The 17,778-nt window shown below is 41.6% G+C and overlaps 1 protein-coding gene across 1 annotated transcript in view; it reads right to left on the bottom strand.

Moving 5' to 3' along the window:
• Positions 1–16,763, bottom strand: part of LEMD3 (LEM domain containing 3) — a 42,446-nt gene extending 25,683 nt beyond the window's left edge. The window contains exons 1-2 of the mRNA XM_038155586.1: positions 14,229–16,763; positions 340–377 (exon numbers count right to left, since the gene is read on the bottom strand). Coding sequence (XP_038011514.1) covers positions 340–377; positions 14,229–16,653 — 2,463 coding nt within the window. The 5' untranslated portion in view covers positions 16,654–16,763. The remainder of the gene's footprint in view (positions 1–339; positions 378–14,228) is intronic.
• Positions 16,764–17,778: the final 1,015 nt, after the last annotated feature.

Below are 17,778 nucleotides of genomic sequence, written 5' to 3'. Positions count from 1 at the left end.
TCATCTCTTACCAGCTGTGCTTTCAAGATTGAAAAGCCAAATGGTACCAGTAAGTAAAAAACTGCTAAATTTAGTCTCAAAATTTGCAACACTCTTTTCTTTTTACAACATAAATTATGTACTATTTTCATTGTGTATGAAGCAACCACCATGCCACAGCCAAATCTTGTAATCTTATTTATATTGCCCAAGATGAAAAAAAAATTAAAACATCGGTTACAAGAAATGTATTTACTTCCTGCAAATTATACTAAAACTGCATCCTTCTGAACAGATCTATATTGTTTGTATACAATCATGTGACAGATTAGAATCTCAATGTCAAGTGGTTTTACTTACTTGTATTTTTTTGAGTTCTTCACTAAAGGGATCCTTGACTGTTAAAAAGAAAAGAAAAAAATTAATTCACTCTAGGGTCTGAAAATACTAAAAAGATATACCAACATTGTAGCTTTATGACAACACTGCAATAATTAAGATAAAAACAAGGTCCATAATAAGACAAATAACACAGACATCTAATAACCTTTGCCCCTAACTCTGCATTTGATAATGCAGTATAGTAGCATTTAGATTAAACTAGATTTTTGTATGTCAACAAATTTCACAGCTATTTCCTTACAAACAAAACTGTGCTTGCCATCTGCTGAACTCTTGCTTTAATAACTCAATTGCTTTGAAATAATTTGAAGGTTTTACATTTTAGTGGACAATTTAAAAAAGGAAAACCCCTCTTTTACTCACCACTAATACATACAACAAAGCTCTACAACTCAGCATTTTCTTTTAACAAGAGTGAGATGACACACTGAGAGCTCATGCACTCCCATGCATACAGGTATCCACAAAATATCAAGAGCTGCCCATCCAAGAGTAGACTGATTGACAATGTCTTGACTGCTGATCCACAACCATGCTCAAACTGTCAGTCAGAGTTATATTTATAATTTAGTTATAAACAGGAAATATAAGAGAAATATAAAGGTTGACAGATCGAATTCATAGCTAGATTTCTCATTTAGGAGAAATGGAGGATACAAAAGAAACTAAGGACCAACTTATAAACCAGGGTTCCCAACCTTAGTCAAGTGTAAGTGAATATGGATAAGAAACAAAAAAAATAATTTTCTAAGAAAAAACCTAATTATTTGTAAAAGAATGTGATTTTTATTAACTCCATGAACTTCAGCAGCACTCTTGCCAGCGGACAAATGTTGATCTGTTTCACCTTAGTTTTGAAAGGAAGTTTGAAGTAGAAGCGATTGCTCTTTCTCTGCTCCTACACATAGCAACGGTGAGACTCACATTCCTACAGTTACAACCAAATGACGTATAAAACAGCAGGGCAATGAAAACACTTTCTAAATGAAGAAGGCTTGACTCTCTGCAACTTTGCAAACCAGTTCTTCCATGTGCCTCAGCTCAGAAAAAAATTAAGCATGTTACTGTCCCAATAAGCCCTTTGGCTTCTTCTGATACGGCAAATGGGAAAAAAAACTAAACCAAACCTAAAACACCCAAACATGGGGACTGGTTTCCACAGACATCCAAATACTGTAGTCAGATAAAGGATTAATTAAAGCTGATAGAAGCAGACATTGAAGACTCTTGCATACCAAGCCCTACAACACTTCATGATTTCATTCTATAGGTCCAAATTCACAGCCATTGCTTACTGGATTATCAAGCTACCAACTTTAAAAAGTTTCATGTATTTCATTCATTAACTCATACAAACACACCCAGCATGCCAAACATTTAATCTAAACAGCCTAAAATAGAATGAAACACCTGGTTTGATTGTTAGTTATCCAGACAAGGATAATTACAGACTCCAGGGTTGATGCTATTCAACATACTCAATCTTGATTGAGTAGTGGTTTTAGATTGGAAGGTGAGTACAAACACAAGACACAAGAGTGTGCAGATTTCAGTATACCTGATAAAATACTTTAGCACTGATGAAAGTCATGAAACAAACACATATGCAACCTTTCCGTGCCTGTGAAGATGCAAACTGAAAACTGCCACCTGAAATTCTAGGTATGCTAGGGCAGTCCAGCAATAAAGTGGAGGCTGTGGTGGTGGTTAGACTTTCCCAGCATCACAATCCCAGTAAAATCAATCTCACATTTGGGCAACTTCACATTTACATAAATTACACCTTGAATTTGTTAAGCAAGCCAGATGAGATGTCAGTGTGTGCCTCCCCTTCACAAATACATAGTGGTTACAGTGACCAAAACTACCAGCCACGTCTTCAAAAATACTTATCACAATAATTTAGCAATCTTTAGAACTCCTTCTTTTAACTCACACTATAGGATTTCCATGAAATCCCTCTGAAGTTAGTGATTGTTATTGTTAACCAAAAACTGAAGTACATTTTATATATGATGCTATTTAGTTTAGCATGACTGGTGCCTTAAGAGGCAAGTATGCAAAATGCAACTGCAGCAATTTATCAGCTGCATATGCAATTACAACTGTTAATCAATCTGCATTTATTTACCACATAACCTCAATTCACTCGAGTTAATAAGGCCACTCCTTAACTTCTTCAGTAATTCCTCTTCTGAATACACCCTTCTTTCTTTTGTCCAGAACCTAATCTCTTACCAAATCCTCCCACATGCTTCAGTCACAGATGCAAAGTTCTCACATACTCCAACATGCCTAAGGTATTTCAATATATTACATCAGCATTCTTGGTTCAAAAGCTTTCTCGACAGTTCTTAGAATATGCAACTATATTTGTAAGAGTGATAAATTCTTATTCTACAAAACTAAACATTAAATTAAGAATTAATTATTAATATAAGATTTTTTATCTGAACATATACTTCCCAAGGCTCCTCCTCAAAAAGGGTTTCAGACCTCCACCATGCAACAAATGGTCACCCTTGAAAACAGTTTATCAAGCTCACATTCTAATGAAGTTCAAAGAACAACTTACCATCTACTTAATGCTACAAAGTTAAAACATGTATCCTCATACCAGAGGTGAGAGAGAGAGTAATAAATACTATTCGGCCCTTCCATAACATTCATGCCTTCACTTTATTCATCACTCATACACATTTAAGAGTCCTCTTCCTCCTGGCTATAAAAACCACCTCTGAACCTTTCTGCAGCTCTAAGTTCCTCCTAACATTTTAAGGTGACATTTTTAACAGAACCACTGTGATGCCATAATCTATTTCTGAATGTACAGATAATTTGATTTTATAGATGAAAAAGCAAAATTCCAATGCAACTTTAAGGAGCTGTAAAGCTGCAGCTGCAGAAACAAGAATGATCCCAATTAACCCATAAGCAGCTCATTTCTCAGTGTGATGACACAAAGCATCAAAGACCTCTCACCCAAAGGATTCGGAGACTGTGCACTACAACATACACCTCCAAGTTAGCAGCTTCTGCAGAAACAAGACTGTTCCTCCTCATCCAGCAAGTCACAAGCAGACTAACCCCAAAACAGAAGTAGTAACATTTCCAATATCTGTCTTAGAAAGATGTGTTCTGTAAGAGGATAACCTAATGCTTTCCATCAGATTTTTTTTTCCTTTTAAATACATCAGCTGGATAATGTACTGCTATGAGGGTAAGAAACAACAGTAGAAGCACTGCTATCAGAAAACATGATCTCGAAACAAGTTTTCAATAATTTCACAACTCAAGAATTTTTAATGTCAGCTAACAGATCTGCAACTTTTTCTAAGTCTAGGATCAAGGTCTGACTTTACCCAGTTACATACTGTCTAGGTGTCAAGAATAATTCTAAAACATTGTCTCTCAGAACTCCTAAACCTTAAAATGCCAGAAAAATACCAAACAAACAAGCTATTGCATGAAATGTATTCCAGAGCTCCATATTTCAAACGTCTTAAATTAAATAATCCTGCCTTTATTTTCCTGTCTGCAATTACTCAAAACAGACAAGCACTTTTGCATTACCATCCCTTTCCATATTTCTCTAACTCAGGTAGAAACCACTTTGAACCAGTAGGCTAGATCTCTCTGCTTTGATATTAAGACATCAAATCATACAGCAATTCCTTCTGTACATATCATCTTTGTGTGCTTTGGAAATGGTTTTTGTATTTCTAGATGAGTACCTCATTACAGTTTGAATACTCCTTGGCTGTGTCAATTTTGAAGAGCAGCATAAAAGTGCCACAAGGATTAGCAAACTCCACAAATGGCTGAACCTTTCCTTAACATCTAGTCACTTTTTCAACTGGCTCAATTTAAAGCTCTTTTATTGATAATTTTTCCAAACAATATAATTTTAATTCATTCTGTGAGTAAGTGATGTAACGATTGACGACATAACCAACAATTTCATGTTGTTCCAAGATTCCAAGAGAATTAAAACAATCATATTTGGGAAACATACTTCGAACACATTTTCTATCAGCTCTGAAAATAAGAGTCCTCATTATTATAGGTAAATTATATGACCTATCAGAATTTCTCTTTGGAGTTTTCACTACTTGAACAACAAAAAAAAAAAGCCCAACAAATTAAAACAAAATAACCATCTCCTTTGTTTAGCTGTATCACCCTGTCTAGAAAGGTTCAAATCTACTCCTGCCTACTTAAATGCTGATTAGAACAGACCTCAATGTTGAAAGGTGCTCCTGTGAGTCATGCCAATTTAATTCATATTTAAGAAGAGACACAAGTGTTTTGGGAAAGCTTCTCATCAGATTATTCAGTTTCACTAGAATAATAACATTAGTTTCATTCTAGTACTCGTATTAGTGATCAAAAAACCTAAAAATTATAAAAGCTGTCAGTTCTTAAGAATATTTAAGGAAATATTTTTAGTAACAGAATTTGCACACAAGCTCTTTTGCATTGTATTACAAAACGTAGGAGAAACAGCTGTCTCTGTTCTATTAGGGAAAATGGCCCAAAAGTGCACTTGCATTTTAAAAATTAGATTAAAATCTCATACACACAGTATTCACTACAGGCTAGTGTGGATACACAAGAAATAAAAAACCCACCACACTAAGACTGCTCTTATAAGCAGTTGCAAAACATTACCAGGAGAAACATTAGACTTCAGACACATACCAGCATTTTACTATGGGTAGAGAATCAGAATAGGCTTCTGAAATAGCTCTTCTGTGTTCTTCTGCACCTCTCCCAAATAATTTTAGCTCCCTACATTTTATAAGGTTGAAAAAATACCCACCACTTCAACAAATGAACACAAATTTAGAAAAAAGGGAAACTCCATCTTGAAAGCATAGCAACACAACATGTTTTATGTTAAACTACGAAGCATTCTGCTTTCCTCAAACTCCAAAGTTCAAAGTGGAAAGCAAACTAATAAAGCAAGTGTTATTGAAACACAGAAGGTTTAAGAATCAATGGGAAGCTGCAATTAAATATTGAATCTACTGTCACTCTGCCAAGGGGCCCAGTCTTGATACAAATATGCTGTGACTTCCTACAAGTAGTAAGGATTTCTGTCTTGAAGAGTTTCCAAAATAAAACCAGAGTTTTAACCTCTTCCTTCAGACAGACTTTAGTTACAAAGTACTAGTAATAGTATGAACAGTTTACAACATCCAAAGGTAACATTCCATCAGGAGCACAAAGTCAAGCTACAGATCACAGGAATTTTTCATTTTTAAAACTGGGGTTCTGTTGCACCTCTGTCCTTTTAATCGTTCAAAACACATTGATGCTTGCCACACTAAGAGCAGCAGAACTGCTGAACAAAGCCTGAACACAATTTGCGCAATTTACAAAGCCTGAACAAAACAGCAGAACATTGAAAATAGGTGCTCTATGCAGGACATATAGAGGTAACTGCTAGCAGGTCTCTTGGCATGACAAGGATGAGCTTTCACTGAGGAAGCAGCAGTCACAGTTTACCGCAAGTATCCATACTAGTTAAGAGAAGAAGGAAAACTGCTCACCATATACTGTAGAAATTTGAAGGGCTCAAAAATCAGGATGAGCTCAGCAGTAATACACAACGTAACACTTGACTGGACATGCATAACACCAGGCAATATTTAGTTACTTCCATTTTTACTCCCCTGGACTAAGACTGAAGAGCTGACTAACCTTCCAGGCTGTCTACCATAGCAACTGCTTTTGTTTGATGATTTGTTCGATTAATCTACCTAGTTCAAATAAAAATATCCAAAGGGAACAACTGGACTAATACACCATTATCCTTTACTCAGATGAAGAGTCTGCTTGAACTAAGACTGAACTTGAACTAACGTTATCATCATTGTTTATTAATTAAATAGGTTATGCCTATTCATTAAAAGGTTACATCATCAGCTTGTGGATTAAGGTGATGAATCTTCCGGCAGTACTGTGAGTACTTCTGACCCTGGTGGATCTAAAGAGGAGGAAAAAAACAAGAAAAACCAAAACCTTTCCTGGCAAGAAACTCACCTGCCATACAGAAACAGGAAAAAAAAAAGACAGGAAGTTCAAGTGAGTCTTACCAAGATCTCAAACACAACGGGCAATAAAACTGTACCACACCTTTGGCACATGAGAAATCTGTAGTATGTAGATCACTACGTAGTAGCTTAAAACTCAGTGCTTGAACTATGAAAAAAAGTCTACACAAGAAGATCCTAACTCTTTCCTCAAACCATGCATCTCATGCCTAATGGAGCTGGCCATATAGTTAGACTGATCCCAAGGCTTGTGTAAGCAGCTTGGTACATTCCCATTTTCTGAATGGCAAAGGATATCACATGCTAACTCATTCCCTTACAGAAGGAATAGGCAAACCCTATTTGGCCTTAGGTCCTCAATTACCAGGACAGCTCCTTCCCAGGGCTGCTACTTTCATGTCATTTCCCTCCAGTCTGCTCTCCCTCAAAAGGAACCACTTTAATACCACGCATCCTACACAGCAGAATAAAACAAGTGAATTGAACTTCTCATGGTTTTTCTCCCCCCCCCCCACTTCATGGGCATTTGCACTCAATCTGCACATTTTTGTTGTTAGATCAATAAGCAGGACCTTTAGCTGAAGGTCAAAAGAAAAGAAAGTGTTTAAAGTTATAAATAAAAAGCCACCACACTGCACAGTTCCGAAGTGTGCCGACACATCCATGCTCAATGTAAACAACAGAAACGACACAGTCTACAGTGTTTCTGCAGGGAGTACCACCTCAGATGGAAGCAGAACTTAACAGGCATTGATCATAATACACCTAGGATCACCAAATCGAACTGTGCATATGTACCTGTCTATTCTGAATGGATGAGCTCTCAGGAGTACCCAAAAGATCGGTATTTCTACTCCTAGTTCAAAAGTCACTCTACAAACAGTACAGCAGTATGGCTCTCTTAGACGGTCTCAATGCTCCCTTTTTAGTTTTTTAGGGTTTTTTAGTTTTTTTCTGAGTTTATATCAAAATGAACATGTATTTATTATTATATGCAAAAGACAAAGTACCCAAACATGAACATGTCCTTTAACACAGCTCAGATTCCCTATTTCCCATAGTGCCTTACACTTTTATCCACAGCTCCTTTTACAGAAGCAGATGTAAAAGCGTAAGTATTTCTCATGCTTATAGATAAGAAAATTTGATCATTTCCTCTGCAAAAAGAATTCACCTCTGCAAAATGCCAGCCATAACAGCACATCTCTTCCAGCAAGCTATGCCCAACAGGCACCACATTTGCCTGTTTCACAGTTAACATACACCTACTCTCACACTGCACAGCAGAATGTAAACACAAGCAGAACAGAAAAACAGCACTAAATAACATTGTGGGAGGTACAGCACAGTAGGACTCCGCATTGAACACTATAAACTCTAGCAAGTCTTCTAACACAGAAGGAACCTACATGAGCTGGGCTTTAAGATGTGCAGTGGTTCTTCAATCTATTCCTGCACAGATCAGTATGCTTCTTTCCATCAGTACTACTGCCCCTTTCGACAAGTTTTTCTGTATCTGAATGACTCAGTGGGCAGAAGCTGCCAAAGTTACTTTTGATCAACACCTGAGCAACACCATGTCCTTATTTGTTATAATCACAGCAAAGGCACTGCTACCTTCTTCTACAAATCTGTATCTACCAGGAGAAATAGAAGGAGCTAAGGACAGACAAGACAAAGTACTAATGAAGAGATTCTCTCTTAAAAAAATATTTTCTTTTTAATATACCTTGATTTCACAGTCACTGACCAGTAAACTTATTCCCCTCAACCTAACACAAATCACAACAGACAACTAATTTTAGCAGAGAATACACTCACAAGAACTATATAGGCAAAAGGAATACATTCATGTCTCATGATTACAACACTCCATGGTTCTCCAAAACACTGGAATAGCACTTTCATCAATGAAAAACCACTGTACTCACTTAATTTACTTGCCTAATTTTTTAGTGAAGCAGCTTTCTCAGGCAGCAGTTCTGGCCTGTTCAATTGTTCATACTGTTACTGAAGCAAAAGTCTAGAAGCATGACAGGGATCAGTTTGATACAGCTCTACAACTCCTGCCAGCTTAGCTGGGTAAGCAGTCAAGCTAAAGTTTGAAACCTACTACTCTCAGATGAAACACAGATCTCAAAAGAATTTAAATGTAAATGATTTTTAGAAACACAATTGCATCCCAGAGATAGGACTGCAGGCCTGATTCTCCTCCTGTACTGGGGTAACTATAGGCTATGAAACAGTGAAAAGTAGGGCTCCTACAATACGAAATTTAAGTCCTTGTGTATCATGGGCTCTTGTTTAAAATATTTCCACTGCATCTATTATCACTCTATGCATCTGTCCTAAGCAGAAGGATCTGCATTGCACTTGAACAGTGTTAGAGTTGACTGAGGTTCTTAACAAATGAAACAAGTCTGCTTTTTGCTTTCCCACACCTTTCTAGTCTCTAGTGCTTTTTAAAATGTAAAAGTTGCAACCAGATCTGCTCTCAGACTCTGGATCACCTTTCTCACATCAAAAATGAAATTTGCTTTTGAGAAAACTGTGCACTGTAGAATGCAGTGCAAACTTTTGATTACTTTTTGACATCTAATGAAAACAGACTGACTCCTGTCAGAGCTCTTCTGCATCTCTGCTCCCCAGGCAAGTGATTCTAGTTCAGATTTTCCATTACTTACTTCAAAAAACTTGTAGCTTCCAACAGTAACTTTGAAAAAATGTCATAATAAGAATCTACAGTAATGGCATAAGGAATGTTTTATGCACATCTGCTAACAGCAGCACACTTAAGCACATGAATGCAAAGTAGTCATAAATATTCTGAACAAAGTATCAACTACCACTGTCTCTCTAAAAACAGGAATTCTGAATTTCCATCATTTTTGATTCAAACACTGCTGAGCAATTTTCTTATTTATACTTTATACTCCAGATTTATTACAAAGGTAAATAGATGTTTATAATCCTTTAGGAAGGACTTGAAGCTGTCAGCTGAGCTATTTTGTACTACATAGCAATTACCTACACTTTCCTAGATGAAAGTCACTACATAATAATTATTCAACTTTCCTAGATAAAAGGCCAAATTATCCCTCATTTTAAAGAATAATTTCTGACATACCATAAGGAAGATGAGAGCTTAAAATTGTCAAGAATCCTAAGGAAATCTAAGTATTCTGCCTGGCTCTACCTTATGAAGACAGCCTAGGGATTCTTGTTTGATCTACTGATCCTGATCCAAAACTCATCAAACCACAGAACTGAGATTGCTACAACAGAGATTAGTCTTTAAGAAAAACAGGAGTTGCTTTTATACCACCTAGTTGAGAAATACTTGCTAACTAGGATTTAAAGCAATAGACAGAAAGTGAAACAGCACTATGCTAACATATCAATAGAAGTTCTTACGTTGTCAAATACATGTCAGGCTGCCCCTTGCAAAGCACAAGCAACGTTAATAGGCACACAGCACAGAAATGCTACAAATATTTTAACTTTTCTCCCTCCCTTTGTTATATCCTCTTCCATAAATACTTCCTATCCACAACTAATTTTCTTTTATTAAAGCCAACACTGTAAAGAATACATTGACTCTTCTGAGAAGGTGATCTTAGAAGGCAAGTAAATTTGTAACAGTTATCTGTGAAATACCACAGTACTCCAACAGTAATTTGCAGGCCTGTGAGCTTAACAGTCATCATCATGTCTTTTATACAGCATGTCTGGCTTCTTAGCAATTAAATTCCCTGCATAAAATTCCATAGAAGTTTTAACACCTGAGAGATTTAGACGTCAAGAACAAAGGAACATCAATGGAATTGAATGCAACTCTTAGAATTGTGATTTGCTTAAGCTTACACTTGCAATATGCACAACTGCTAAGTCTTCCTGAATTAACATTTCAAAAACACAAGTTGTAGTAAATATAGTAAGGATTATCCTCCTAGCAGTTGTTTTGCAACAAGTATCATAAAAAGACCAAAATTACTAGCAACAGATGTCACTTCAAAAAGCTTATTATAAGAAAATAAGACTTTAAACAAGACTTACCTGAAACTTTCAATATTTGGTTTTTGTTACGACGGTTTTGTTCTGTTTTGTTTTTTTCTTTTGTCACATCAACTGCTTCCCAGACAAAGTACTGGAGCAGAAATGGTAGAAGTAACCTACATACAACCTATTTCAGATTACTGACTTCAACAGCATCTGTACTAGCACCCACATCTTTCAGAAAGAAAGTGAACCGGATCTGAAAGCAACATCATCCCATCTGATACAGTTATCAACTTTTTAATGAAAATAACTTTAGAATTGACTTCCAGGAACAGCCACTTGAGACGCTCTGAGTAACATCACAAAACATTGGAAGAGATACACACACACACACACCTCTGCAGGGTTTGAAGAACCTAGGAAGTAGACTGAAGTGTACCATTTTCCTGACAAAATACTATGCTGGCTTGGCAAGAAGTTCATATAATCCCATGGTATTTTGAAGGCAGGTGCAAACAAAACATGCCAGAGCAAAATTAATGAGGTTACCAGCACCAAGCCCCAAACTGATCTTTTTCAAATGCAGCACTGTCAGAGATAGCAAGCATAACAGGCACTACCCTTAGTTGGGTCTTTTATATGAGCTTGAAGAGCAGCTCATTTCAGCGGATTTAAGAAAAAACCCCATCTATATTTTAGACAGCAAAATGCATAAAAACCTTACTTCAAGTAACATAGCTTAAATACAGAATAATTAGCCCAGTTCTGATTTGTCTTTCAACATTTTATGCTACATGTGAATAAACTAAAGCACTTCATAGCTATTTCAGAGCACTGCATAAGAAATCATTTAAACACTAGGCACAGTGTAAGTGACAAGTCTCTTGTGAAATACTCTGCTCACTCCTTCCCATTTATATTACTCCACCTGGCCTAAATTCAACTCCAACACCTGGTTTTAAGCCTCCCTCTCATTAGACACACCTCCTCTGTTCTTAGATTGACAAATATTTAAGTGTTGATACTGAGTGTACTTCGTGATAAGTATTTTTCAACACCACTAACATCCTATCGCCTTACTTTGATTGCATTTAGTTTTAGGCACTTAACTATTAAGAAAACTAACATTAAGCTCACTGTGCATAATTCCCTGCAAATTTAAAATAAGAAGTCACCAAATATACAAATAACTGTCTTTATTGCTTTATCACAGTAAGCATGATAATTAGATGCATATACTGCAACTCAGCTGAACCCTAAATTTTTTATGACACAGACTGGAGTTTAAAATAGCTGATTTTTTTTCCACTACCAAATCACTCTCACTCAACAGAATCTAACCTACAACCACCTAAAAGACAGAAAAATCTCAATATCCAATCACCTCAATTATAAGGCTATTTTGAGATATACTATTATTTTTAATAAAAAAGTATGAATCATTACTGCTTCTATAAAAAAAACAGACAATACACCCATATAAACACAAGAGTCAAAGGACCCACTTGGATCATGTTTAAGCTTAGAAAGCATGTAATAGAGGACAGGGTTCTCTCCCTTTTCAGTAAACATCAGTCTTTATTAGCCTGTCTTGTCTGTTCTTGCCTGTTCTACAGACCCACTGTATTTTTATTCCATATGCTGATTTGAGAGGAATTTAGTAAGCACGTGCTAAACATATGGGCAAGGTAAGTCCCTGCTCATTCCCACATTACTTAAAAGAAGTGGCCTGCTCCTCTTGCTATCAAAGGAGCTAGCCACAAAACCTGCTGTTTGCTTCTGCAAAAGGACACTTCTCCCCGTTCCCATTTGTTATGTTGCAGCAAAGCCTGGGGCTGTGAGGAAGCAGCACAGATGAAATACGAGTGCCATTGCCAGAACAATTCTTCAGGAAATCCACTTTCGAGAGTTCCACTGAAAAGAGAGCAAGTAAGAACAGGCCAAGAACTGGTTTACTTGAACTACCAAGCAACACTGGGCTACCAGAGCACTGACTAGAGCACCATTTTTCCTGTGTAACAGTTCCAGCTGGGTTAACTTTTCAAGAGCAATATACTCAACACAGTCATCCCACATGCTCTATAGGAACATTCACACATTCCAAAACAAATTTTCTTTCAATTAAAAAAAAATAAAAATCACTCTGAACTCCTGAACTTTAAGAACTATTGCTATCTGTATTGCTGAAACACTCAGCTTTAACCAAACAGGATGACAAGCCAGTTTTAACTCAACCACTGAATTCGGCAGTTTACCCCAGTAGGCTGACAGATCTTCTTCAGTTAAAATCATATTTCAAGACTAAAAGAAGCATATAATACATGCTAGTATAATACAATTTATCCATACATAAGAAAATGTAGGCATGTCTTTAACAGTTATGGCCAGAAGCTAACCAAAGTATGAGCAGTCCAAACAGTCACACTATACTGTATCTAATTATAGCCCACCTGTGTATGTTCACAGCCAGCCCAAAAAACAAGACTGAACAAGACTTTAATGCCATGTGGTGGACCATTGCAATGAAACCACTGCAAATCCCCCAGTCCTTGCTGCTACTGTCCTTCCCCAACACCAAAGGAACATTCAAGACTTGCCCCCTCCCTCCCAAAGACCACAAGAATTTAAAATTATTCTGCTGCCCTAATTTAATGAACAAAGTTCGAAAGGGAATAGAAAAAAAGCCAGCCCACACTGCTGCCCTGGGACATCTAGCAGATCCCAAGGTAACAGTCAAATCATTCCTTACAAGGCACTGCATGCATGTCCAGAAATAAGTGCGTAAATCCTCTACTCTCTATAAAAAAAATGTACACACTTGCCACACACCATCCTCAATCATTTCCAGAAAAGTGCAAGTTGCCAAGAACCTTCTAATGCTCTTACATCCCAAAACCAGATTTTTGCATAATTTCTTACCAGAAGCAATGAAAAATCAAGACAGCACTGGCATGATTTTTCTTTCTGATGTTAGAATCTCCACTGTCCACTTCAAAACAGGCAAGAACTGAACTAGCATGAATCACCCCCCTTAGGTGGTATGTTTCCATTTTTGTATTCTTCATTACTAGAAAATGGTAGGTTTTAAATCCATTCCAAGTTACTCCCACATACTAAAGAAGTTCCCAAATAATTCAGTATTTAAAAAAAAAGAATGCTCTGAAGTTCAGACTAAAGCACAACAGTAGTTCATGTATTAACGTTATTATCAACTAAATTTAGAAGGAATCATTTATTAGAAAACAATACACAATAGGTCAAGCATTCACTGCACAAAGTCTGTCATTGTGAGCACCATCATCTCAACCTAGATCCTTTTCAAGCCTCAGCACACATGCATGAAAACAACTTGCTTTATTACCAAACAACTACAGTCAAATCTCAGCCCTGCAGGAATCCCAGGTATCTAACCGTGCGCACTTAGTCCTGCGAGATTAACATAAAGCCTTACCTCGCCAATTCCCTATTAACCATACTCCTGCTAAATTGAACAAAACCCACAGAACTGCTCTGGGAAGAAAACTTGCTAGAAAATAAGGCATCAACAGATTACAGCAGGGAATGCTGGGATTTAAGTTTATCCTCAAATATCTTGCAAGCTTATTACACCAGCTTGCAAAGCACATACATAAGGAAAGACAATTTCTCTGGACACCATCCTCTAAAGAGAGATTATACTAAGGTGGAGCCCAGAACTGTTCAGTAAGGGATGTCTGGGAACGCAAACGCGTATTAACAGTTGTTACATCCAATCGCAGAAACTGCTCTTACCCTTCACCTAATACTTACTGTTGGCTCCCACATCCTCAGCTACTCCAGAACCTCTCATTCTCAGGTATGTGAATCCCAGTATCAGAAAGAACAAGCATGCAGCAGTTAAGAGGAACATGGACAGGTAATGTGCACTGAAGCCTCCAGTGGTGGATACCTCCTCTCTTTTGAACTGTTGGAGAAGCTCCTCCTCGGGCTCAGAGAGATTCTTCTTGTAGGTGTTTTTCAGGTAGGTATGATTTGAACCCGTATGATTGGAGTGGTTGAGTCTAAGGGAGGAGGTGGTTCCACCCGGGGGAAGGCTATTAGTAGATGAATAGATCCTGGATTCAACATTACAGCTACCAGGAGCACCGCTGAGAACATGATTATTGGTCGCTTTCCTAATGGTGCCTGGAGGGTCAGAGATTTTGCCGCTGTCCACGTCCGTGAGCGGTGGTGGCAACAACAATACTGATGGGGATTTCTTGGATAGGCCAATGCGGTATCTGGGGCTGGGAGGACTAGAGTCCAGATTTTCACATCCTCCTCCTCCTCCTCTTCCCCCCACCGCCGCCGCCGCCTCCTCCTCCTCCTGATTTCTGCCCCTGTCTAGACTGCCGGCAGCAGCCGCCCCCGCCGCCCTGTCATTCGTTACGAGCACACCAGCACCGCAGCCTCCGCCAGCCCTTTCTTGGCCCGTCTCCATCACGCCAGCGCCGGCTGCAGCGCATTTACTTGTTATGAATGGAGCAGGCGACTTGCTGAGGCTCCGTCTGGGCCGGCGAGCTGCAGACTCCTCCTGCTGTTTGGCCCTCGCCCCCGCCGCCTCCTCCTCCTCCGAGTCCGAGTACTTGTCCCTGCCGCCTCCGTAGGAGAGGAGCCGGTTCCCGTTCACGGTCCGGTTCTTCCACCGCTGCTGCTCGCTCTCCTTTTCCTCCTCCTCTTCGTCGTCGTCCTCCTCCTCGCCGTCCCCGAGCTCCCTCACACCCTGAGTCGCCGTCGGTCTCCTGGCCGCCGCCCCCCACCAGGCGCTGGGCTTCCGCCGGGCCGCCTCCTCCGGGGGGGAGCTGCTGCTCACGCCGCAGGCGCCGTGGGGGGCGGCGGGCCTGAGGCCGCGGAAGAGGGGCGCAGCGCGCTCCCTCCTGCCGCCGGCCTGGCTCCGGGGGCTGCTCTCCACGTCCGACTCGTCCGAGCTGAAGCCCAGCAGCACTTTGCCGCCTCCGGCGGGGGGTGCGGCGCGGCCCCGGCCGCCTCCGGCGGCAGCCCCCGGGAGGAAGGGGTGCTCGGCGCCGGCCAGCCGCGCTCCCGGGGCCGCCCGCCCGGGGCCGCCGCCTCCGCCCGGCGCCGCTCCGGCTCCCGTGTTATTGTTGTTGCTGTTCCGGGTCTTGTTGGCGCCGCCGCCGCGGGCCCCGGCCCGTTCATCCTCGCGCAGCTTCTTCAGCTTCTTCAGGTAGACGGGCCGGGTGCTCTCGGTGACCGGCCCCGGGGAGAAGCCGAAGCGCCTCAGCTCCGAGAAGAGCTCCTCGTCCGTGAGCTGCGCGGCCGTCGCCATTTTCCGCTCCCCGCCGCCGCCGCCGCGGCGCTTCCGACCCACGCGCCGCGCCGCGCTCCCCGCCGGAACTGACGCGCCGCACTCGGCTGTGGCCGAGACCCGCCCGTCACCCCGCGGCGCCGCCCGCCGGGAGCGCGGCCGGGCGGGCGGGGGAACGGGGGGATGAGCGGGGCGGGGCCGCCCGGCGCCGGCGGCCCTTCCCGGCCGCCCCCGCTTGGTCGCGGCTGTCGCGCGGGGCCGGCGCCGCTCCTGCCGCTCCGGCGAGAGATGGGGCCGAGGATCGCCCCGTCCGCCCCCGCGCTCGCAGAGGGGGTCCCGGGCGGCAGCCCCGCCGTGGCGGGCGGCGGATGGGAGCAGGGAGGGCACCGCCGAACGGGCGGCCCCCGGCACCGCGTGGGTGGCCTGTGGGAGGCGCTCTCGGCGGCGGCGGGGAAGTGGCGGGGCGGGGGGCGCCGAGTCTGGGGCTGGTGGGAGGCAGCGGCGGCTTTCGGAGCTGGAGCAGCCGCTGGTCGGAAACGCGCTGTGTCCGGCGCGCTTGTGAGCAGACAAAACTGCGGCTGCTGCGCAGTGTCGGAGGGCTCGGGAATGCGCTGCAGTGAGCAGCGTCAGACTGAGCCCTGAACCTCCACTAACGCCATTCCCGGGTGTCAAATTTAGCCTAAAGATGACTGGAGAAATGGGAAGAGGCTGCCTGCACCTTTTGGCGGGCCCTTCCCGAGGTGGCAGGCAGCGGCTCCTTTCCACCAATGTGCCTGGTGGGAGCAAACCTTTCCCTGCTGCAAGTCCAGCATCAGGATATCTCGGCTGTGAGAAGACATACAACCTCTCACACATACGAGAGGACGGAGTCTTAAGCTGGGCTAGGGGAGGGTTAGAAAGAATTTCTTCACAGAAAAGGTGATTAGACATTGTAATGGACTGTCCATGGATGTGGCAGAGACATGCCTGGAGATGTTTAAACAAAGTGCCACATCCAGTCTTAGTGCTATATTCTAGTTGTCATGGTGTTATTCAGTCATAAGTTGGACTTGGTCTGAGGTTTTTTCCAGCTTAATAAATTCTGTGTGATTTTGCATGTGATTAATTTTGCAATTAGTTGGATGTATTTTCCTTTTTACTTTTGAAAATATAGTTCATATGTATTGCAGTTGAAATTGTCAGACTATATACAGAAACGTGTACTTGTCAAATGGTTGTGCCAGTATAAAGAGATGTCGTCCTGGCATTTCTCAGAGCATGTGGTGTGTGCTGACCCTTCTGGGTAGGCCCTTTGGCCACAGAACCTCATATGGAGGCTTCAAAATCTCCTGGCCTGCCTGTCTCTACCTATCCACCCTGAATGACAAAACCCCACGCTCAGTTTCTGCATACCACATTGAAAACACAGGAGGCTGAGCTCCAATTTTGACCTTGCTCTGACTGGCCTTTCACCATCATTGGCAAATTGGTCCAGGGACAAGATCCAACTGCATGAACAACTGTGTGTTCTTCCTCACAGTCTGCTGCAGGAGGATATTGTGGATGTGCCTTGCTACTGTCAAAACTGAAGTTGCTAATTTTGTTATTGAGGAACATTTGCAGAAAAGGAGTTCAGGTAGCTGTAAGGCAGCTATGTGAGAAGATCAAGACAAGTCTACTGAGCTAGAGGAGTGGCCAAGGGTCTTTATGGCTGCTGTGCTTTGTGTGGCACCACGGTGCACAGCCTCTTGTTTCCCTGAGAGGAGCTGTTTCGCTTACAGTATAGTGCATTGGAGGAATGCATGGAACTCCAGCTGTAGGATGATTACACTCAACATGACCTCCATCACACATCAAACCAGTAACGTAAATGTACCTGTTCTGTCCTATTTCCCAATCTATACTACCCAACTGATATCATAAATGCCATGGGAGATTCTTCTGGCATTCCATTCCTTCTCATCAGCGAGAAGCAACCCACACTTTCCACCAGCTAGTTGGGATACGTGTTTGGACGTGCCTGGGCACCCTCAGTGCCTGTCTCCAGCTGCCTGTGACACTGGCCACACGAACAGC

The sequence above is a fragment of the Motacilla alba genome, chromosome 1A (genome assembly GCF_015832195.1).
Source record: "Motacilla alba alba isolate MOTALB_02 chromosome 1A, Motacilla_alba_V1.0_pri, whole genome shotgun sequence".
Taxonomy (NCBI): Eukaryota; Metazoa; Chordata; class Aves; order Passeriformes; family Motacillidae; genus Motacilla; species Motacilla alba.
This window is presented reverse-complemented; position numbering and strand designations above follow the sequence as displayed.